Raw genomic sequence first — 7,653 nt, forward strand, 5'->3', positions numbered from 1 at the left:
CATTTGTTCTAATTTTTTAACCATAATCTGCTCGAATGTTTCTCGAAGTACAAAAAATTAAGGATTTGTGTGTGATAAACCACATAGAAAGTTTCAAATTTGCGTTTGTACGTGCCTATGACCTTCTTCTATCGGATGATAACGTTCAATTCGTTTTAGATTCATTTGCTTTAATATTTGACGATGAAAGAAGGCACATATTACGCGTTACGTTATATCCTTAAGGATAGAGATGAAAGCAACGTCACAGAAAGCCACATCACAGTCGATTTTAAAGAGCTTGTACTAAAAGTCCCATAAACTGGTGCGGTTTAAGGGAAGTTTATGGTGCCAGTTTAAGGGAAATAGCTCGAAACCATGATTTTAGAACTCGAAAATGTCAATTGGGATGGACTTCAAAACCAAATCACCTCAAATTAGCGGGTAAGGACTCTGTAATGTTTAGCGGGTGTAAAGAATAAACAAGTGCTATTGTTCCTGGTCTATTATTTTGTTTTTATTTTGCAATAAATAGTGTTCACTTTAGTAACTATCACAGGGATAGGTAGTTGTGTCGTGATTTTATGTATGTGAAAGGCTCGTTTGTAGTTTTACATGGTACATCTCATAAATTTAAATTGGTAAAAGATGTGTCTTTTTATTGTGAGCGGCACACAGATGGAGAATTTGTATGCAATAATCAACTATTTTATTTTTAGCTTAGTTTATCACTCGTGAGAATTGCTTGGATAAGTGATTGATTTATATAGATAAACATGCACTATGTTGAAATTCTCACTTTACTGCTCGGCATGATGAATTTGAACATATTAGTTAGTTGCTCAGAAAACTACAGAACTATAGCCAAATAAATAAAGGATGTTTATAAATAAGTATAAATAGAACGGACACGAAAACTTTTCTTTACCTCTACATATAAAATAAATTTAAAAGCTACATGTTGGCTTATCGATTTTGACGGCAGGAATCATAAAATTATGTTTTGCCATTTTTACCATCGATCCTGGACAGTTGTAGTATTGTCTTTGTATAAATGTGGATCAAAAACAAGTGTTGAATTTTTCTCATTCGCCTAGCAAATTGCCATTTTTTTCTTGTTTTCTCTAATTAATCGCTTTGATTTACACTTCATTACATTCAAGGTATAGCTGTCGGCAATCGAATCCGGAACGGCCATTCCTACCAGCTTCATAAAAGTTTTCGAACGATTTACCTGTCTGTCGCTCTAGGATGTAGCTCGTAGCATATCTGAAAAAATAAGACAGTATAATTTTAAAGCTCAATGTAAAACAATAATGTTAAATGTTCATAAATCATTTAACATCCACAGAATACTCACGATCCTAGTTGACAAAAAATGCTGGATCCTCCAATTGCGCTCATGCAGTCAGTGTTAGCTTCACAGAGAAATTTCTGCATGCAACGATCATCTGCATTTCGCGTGCTGCGTACGTATCCTTTCATCATGCTTATACTAGCAACAGTAGCATCACTGATCACATCCTTCTTTCCCATACTACGTGCAGTCAGTGAACGATGCGAAAATGACGTCTTAAGTGCATCCAGCAAATTTACGACGATATTAATGAACTGTAATGATAAATCATGTATTTGAAACTTTTATATGTTTATTACTTCACTTTTGTTAACACACGGAGTTATGAAGTTATGAAGTAGCATAGCTGAGTAACTGTTGAGACTTTGTTTAATGAGTAACAATTCATTTTATATCACTTTTAAAGCTTAAATGCACATCAAACAAATCTAGCATTGCCAAAAATTTATAAACTTAAACCGTTTGTGCGTGGATCCATTGAGACTTTATTCAGCAAAAAAATTTACTTCTTCTTCTTGTTTGACACAAAAACCATGGACGGTCTTGGTCTGCCTGTACCGTAAATGGACTTATCTATCTTTTCTCATTGAATACCTCGAACAGGATGGCCAGTCCCACATATACGGGGATACGATCTTATTTGCGGATCTTAAAAATTTAGGAAATTGTATCTTGAAAAAATTTTGTTTTTCAATTATCTGATATAAATATATATAAATATATATATTCAATTATAGGGCAAACTATACATTCAGTTGTTTGATTTCATTCTCAAATAATCTCACTTACTCAAAAACGCCACGTCATCTTAATCATTGTGTGAATGAATTATTGATTTAATTAACAAATCCCACCTTTTAAATACAACGCTTTCATTAGTATTAGTGAGCGACATTACGATTGATTTACAGTATTTTAAGCTCTAATATCAACAAGATAACTAATTCACGTAAGATAATGCATTTATATAATACACTAAAAAAGGAATATTTTTTTACAGAAAATTTTATTATCATAGAAGATAGAGATAAAAACCATATAATTTACAATAATACATACCTCTCCAGCCTGTTTTGCCATCGTATTTACTTGGTCCGGATCTTTGGCGCCAAACATGGCTGTGAATACGGCAGCTAAAACGTTCTAAATGTTCAGAGGAAATAATTTATATTAAACTACACTTGCAAAAACCTGCTGTGGTGATCGTAGAGTAAAGGGGGGGGGGTGGTAAAGGGTAAAAATGACCAAGAATTCAAGTACAATTCAGGCAATTTAAACAAAATAAGAAATAAGAATATGAGCATGAATAAGTAATGGTATAATGGTATAATGGTATAACTCATTAATTTAACTTTTGATATTGAAACAAACTATGTTTTTGCAAAAAAAGACAACATTTAATTATTTTACCCTGTAAACAAAACTGTCCAATTCGAACTGGAATTAGTTTTTTGTTTTTATTCAGGAGTAAATGGTTTTTTGTTTTTAATTTACGAGAAAATGGATTCTTCGTATTTTTATTTTATCTTTATATTTAATGTTATTGAGTGCAGTTATTTATTTCAAAGATCACCATTTTTTAAAGGTTAAATGCAAAATATCTGGGAAAAAATCAGAAGACCACCTATTGATTGAACTCACTCATTTTGCGATGTGCACTGCATATTTGATCGCCCACGAATTTTATTTTGACAGCTAGGATGTATTTTTACTGCCCCTAATTTATTTCAAACCGAAGTATGTGTTATATGTTTAACACTTTTAAAATATGTTTTTACACTTTACAACACTAGAGTACAAAGCGCGAAATGTTAATCAAGCGAAACAAAATGTTCTAATGCTAATAATTTTTTAAATAAAACGAGGTAAATTTACTTCAAATAATACAGAATAAAAAGGCCAAACTGCATTTAAATAGGGTTGTCAAATATCAAATGGAACCGATGAATATTTATATTAGGCCAGTACAAATACGTGAAAAAGAAAGGCGAGAGTGAAAAAATATGCAAAACGACTTGATGAACCTAATTATCTCACCCATCTAATTAAATCTGATAGCAGTTAAGAGAATTGACAGTCCGAATAGGAAAATTGGGAGATACATAGTTACAAAAAGAAGGAAACAGAAAAAAGATGATAATCACTGAAGATCGTATTTGAATAATGACAAGCCAAGGAGCAAGTAACATTTATTGGTGATTTATGAAGCATTACAAAATAAAAATTACCATTGACTAATCCTAACTAATTTTAAGACATACTTCTTCTTCTTCTTCTTCTTTGGCACAACAACCGCTGTCGGTCAAGGCCTGTCTGTACCTACTTAGTGAAGTGAGCTTGAATTTCAATGACTTATTGTTACCATAGCAGGATAGTCAGTCCTACGTCTGGGGGCACGGTCTATTCGGGACTTGAACCCATGACAGGGATGTTGTTACGTCGAACGAGTTGACGACTGTACCACCAGACCGGCCCTTTTAAGACATACATGAATGATTATTACAGTATTTTACGAGTCATAACACCTCAACACCTTTCAAAAATAAAATATGTGATAACTGTTGATCGTCTTGCGATCAGTTATTAATGCTGTTGACAAGAAATATAATGACCCGGATAACATTGAGTTTTATCATGATAAAGGAGTAGAGCGACACAAAATACATGCAACATTATTCCATTCTTGCAATTAACAGATTTCGACTTGAAAATTATGTGTACATGAATATAATGTCGTTTATATTTTGGTAGAGATGATAAATTTCGTAAAACCTTTCGTATATGCTACAAAATCTTTTAAAGGGTTATGGTGATTAAAAGGACATGAGTGAACTTTGCGGGTTTTTTTTTATAAAAGTCGATTGTCGATTTAATTATTTTCGGCTGCGTACTGCTATGTCTGACCTTGCCATTCATTACTTTTTGGAGACTGTCAATAATAAACAAATGTCTTTAAAACAAAAATATATTCACAACGATTTCTTATCCATAGTCAATGTTCATCTACTTTCAAATATTGTTAGGCTACTAAACTATTGTGAATGAGTAGCAGGAGATCTTTTTAGTGAGGGACGTTTGCAAGTTATTATGCAAAAGTCTGTATTATGTTCATAAATAAATTGCATAATTAATCACCCTCCACCACGTTTACAGTATGTACGATTGTCTCAATTAGTTAGATTGCTTACCTGCATCGGTGATCCTCCATTATCAACCTTATCAATACCATCCCCTGCACCACCTCCTCCTAGAAGGGTAGTGATGATCTTCAACCCAACCGAAATCACGTTTGCCCATGGTGATTGACCAAAGGTTGACACACCATTATCAATATCGTCAGATTTTGTTGGCACGTTTCCGCCGCCTCCTCCGCCGCCGTTGAAAATCATTTGCATCAATAGTCCAAGCATGTTGGACCACGAAAAACCGCCTTCTTGTATCTGGTTAGTCTGTATCTCATCGAGGTCGTCGAGTGCCACTTTCTTAATGGCGTTTGGTTTTTCCGCAAACTTTCTCTGCTCCACTGTGTGTAACTGGTGCTGTTGATACTGTTGCGGATATGCCCAGGTATATATCACTAGATTACTCAATACTAGCCCCAAGAGAAGCATGTTGGCTCCAACTTTATGATTCATCTTTCTGGGAAATATAACGAAGCATATTATATTGCATTAGGCAAATGTTAAAATATTTTAAAATACGTGTATAGCACATCTGCACCAACCAACCACAAAAAAACTACCAAAAACAGCACCTTCACTTCCACATGAAGCAGAAAGTAAATACAACGATGACGGACAAAATTCATGATATAATACCCATAAGGGAAACTTTCTCTTTTTGGAGATCATTCAAACCTAGAAACCAGCGAACATGTTTACTGATTTTTGTTGCTTCCTTAATTATCACAACACAAAAAACTTATTCTCGACAGTGAATTACTATTACTTCACGTTATACATTCTCAAACATGTTTTATGTGGTCCACTGTTTATAATAGACATGACCTACATGAACAGACATGCTGCCACAGAAAATACAGAAAAAAAACTGCTTACCACTCAATTTAATCGATCTATTTCTTTCATTTTGTTGTTTTAAAACTTTTTACAGTCACGAGCGAGCCAATAAAATTAATCTATACCAAGGCAATCAGTTTTAAAACACTAACATTCATCCAATCGAGTCTTTATGTAAGATTATGTTAACACTTTCATCCAGCACCCATAGGTAAGACTGAAGTACTAGAATTTAAATCCGAAAATTGAAAAAAAATTGCCAAATATTTTATTTTCCAACTCATCATTGAAATGCTTTTACTGTGTGGCAAAATATTTTAACTATTATACTGAAGTTAAGAAAAAAAAACACTTCGTGTAATATTTGGATGCTGCTACAGTAATACGAAGAGCTGCTGCATGACGAATGTAGGTACGAATCAAAATAGGCAGACAAAATATCACTGTCAGGCAAAAGAGAAAGTTTCAATAATTTACCACAGCAATTTCCCCAAAAAAAGGTCAAGATCCACTTCGATGCTAGTTTGTTTCTATGTTCATCAAATATTCTGTTGAATTTTTATCCAAGTCCAACTAAATATACATAATGACGTCAATAATTACACACACAAAATAAGTGTACAAAAGTATTTTACAGAGGCTTTATATACTTTCTACGTGTTCTACGCTTTGCTTTTCTTCGCTTTAAAATCAAGTCCAACAGCTACGTGGGTTAAAAATGGCACACCCCGTTCGGAACCCCGTTCCATAACCTAAATAAAATATAACTGTAAAAGATTTCTCATTTTCCCATAACTGCTGACCGCTATCCGTCCAGAAGCATATTCTTTTCCAATGTGCTTTTTATCAATTACCACAATAACGGAATCTTTTCATACGGAGGCGCTTGTGGGGCTGATTTAGTAAAATATTCTATGATAATTAGGCATGCTTAATAATGTATGGTTATGCATAATAGCCTTTTTTTAATTTAAGCTACATATTTATGTTATCACATAGGAAGCAAAACAAAATATACTTTCACACACGTCACAGTAAATAGCACTTATATGACAAAAGTATTAAACTACAAAAACGTAATACAAACTGTTTTTTTTTTCTTCAACTTGGTGCACTAACTAACCGAACAAGTTAATTTTTCCCCGGTTAAGAATTATTTTCTATTTCAAAAAATCGCATTATTCACTCATTTATTTAGAAAATCTTCACAACCTATTTGGGTGTGTTTCAAATAACTCATAACCGATGCACTATTGAACAAAACAAATAGTTTTGAAAATTTTTCTCCTTTGTAAACATACATTTCGAAAACACCTTATGTACAGCTATGGTAACAGATCACTAACAGATATATCGCAAACATAAGTAATTAAATGTTCCATCAAGAACAAACCTTAAGTTTATTGAAAATTTGCAAGGTACAACAATGTTTCTTAACACCACAATACAACTCACTGCTATGCACCACTGAGCTCTTTTCTGTACGAACTTCACCGCCCGTCTAAAAGACTCATTGCCTTGAACTTGCCTTTTTATAACATGACCCACTTCTTTGGCTTGCTTTCTTCTTTCTTGACGTGTTTACAGTTACCGAGGCGTTCGACCTCTCATCAGCAGCATCAACGGCAACGTTAATACAGCGATCTTCGCGGGATCGAAGAATGCACATAAAACTGGGCAGAGAAAGCGAGAGCGCGTATAAGAAAAAATATGTGAGGAAGTTTGAAAAAGAAAACATACACAGAAGCTTGGTCACACGCATACAAACATAAATTCAATCATATACCTACACAAATATGTTAGCAATCATAAACCAACAAAGTTGGAATAAGACAGACAGAATAAGACTGTGATGAATCAAATAAAGACAGACAGAAATCATCAAGCAAAAGTTAGCTTATTGTTCTCAATATCTACCAACTAATCCACCGAACAGACTGACCTGGCAAAATTACTCGACCAACCCTGCGTTGGAGATCCCATGCAGTCCAATCTACCTTTTAAAAGGATCTCTTTATGACCATCACTGTGAAGATCTTATGAGGAACAAACAGTTTTTTTTTTACTTTATCTAAAACAAAACTTCTACCTATTGTAATATTTCTTGAATCATTATTGAATTTGTTACCCCCAATATTCATGTCATCAATTTATGTTTATAAGTTGAATAGAACAACATCGCAATGATTGCTTCAAATCAAGTGGTTGTAAGCTTTTTATGTAAAATAGTAAAACAGTAAATGTTTGTAAAAGGAGATGGAATAATTCCACAAGAAAGACTGGAAATAGTAGTATTAA

The 7,653-nt window shown here is 33.6% G+C and overlaps 1 protein-coding gene across 5 annotated transcripts; it reads right to left on the reverse strand.

The window, feature by feature from the left end:
• Positions 1-471: 471 nt before the first annotated feature.
• On the reverse strand, positions 472-6,874 carry LOC120958635 (uncharacterized). 5 transcript variants are annotated; one of them, XM_040381575.2, is made up of 5 exons: positions 6,749-6,874; positions 4,525-4,975; positions 2,396-2,479; positions 1,340-1,590; positions 472-1,248 (listed from the first exon to the last, which is right to left on the reverse strand). In XM_040381575.2, the coding sequence occupies exons 2-5, from the start codon at positions 4,969-4,971 to the stop codon at positions 1,122-1,124; spliced, it is 909 nt and encodes a 302-aa protein (XP_040237509.2). In that variant the 5' UTR covers positions 4,972-4,975; positions 6,749-6,874; the 3' UTR covers positions 472-1,121. The 5 variants fall into 5 exon arrangements, with proteins under 5 accessions (XP_040237509.2, XP_049466068.1, XP_049466067.1 ...); XM_049610111.1 differs by having other exon boundaries at positions 4,525-4,971; positions 6,749-6,870; XM_049610110.1 differs by having other exon boundaries at positions 6,657-6,870.
• Between the last annotated feature and the right edge of the window lie 779 nt (positions 6,875-7,653).

Source organism: Anopheles coluzzii, chromosome 3 (genome assembly GCF_943734685.1).
Source record: "Anopheles coluzzii chromosome 3, AcolN3, whole genome shotgun sequence".
Lineage (NCBI taxonomy): Eukaryota > Metazoa > Arthropoda > Insecta > Diptera > Culicidae > Anopheles > Anopheles coluzzii.

What these genes read in the sequence shown, in the direction of transcription:
- LOC120958635 (XM_040381575.2), bottom strand. Translation starts at nt 4,971, where the DNA reads ATGAATCATAAAGTTGGAGCCAACATGCTTCTCTTGGGGCTAGTATTG. An exon ending in ATGGAGGATCACCGATGCAG is followed by an intron (nt 2,480 to 4,524) that starts GTAAGCAATCTA and finishes CTGAACATTTAG; the next exon opens with AACGTTTTAGCTGCCGTATT. An exon ending in TGGCAAAACAGGCTGGAGAG is followed by an intron (nt 1,591 to 2,395) that starts GTATGTATTATT and finishes TTATCATTACAG; the next exon opens with TTCATTAATATCGTCGTAAA.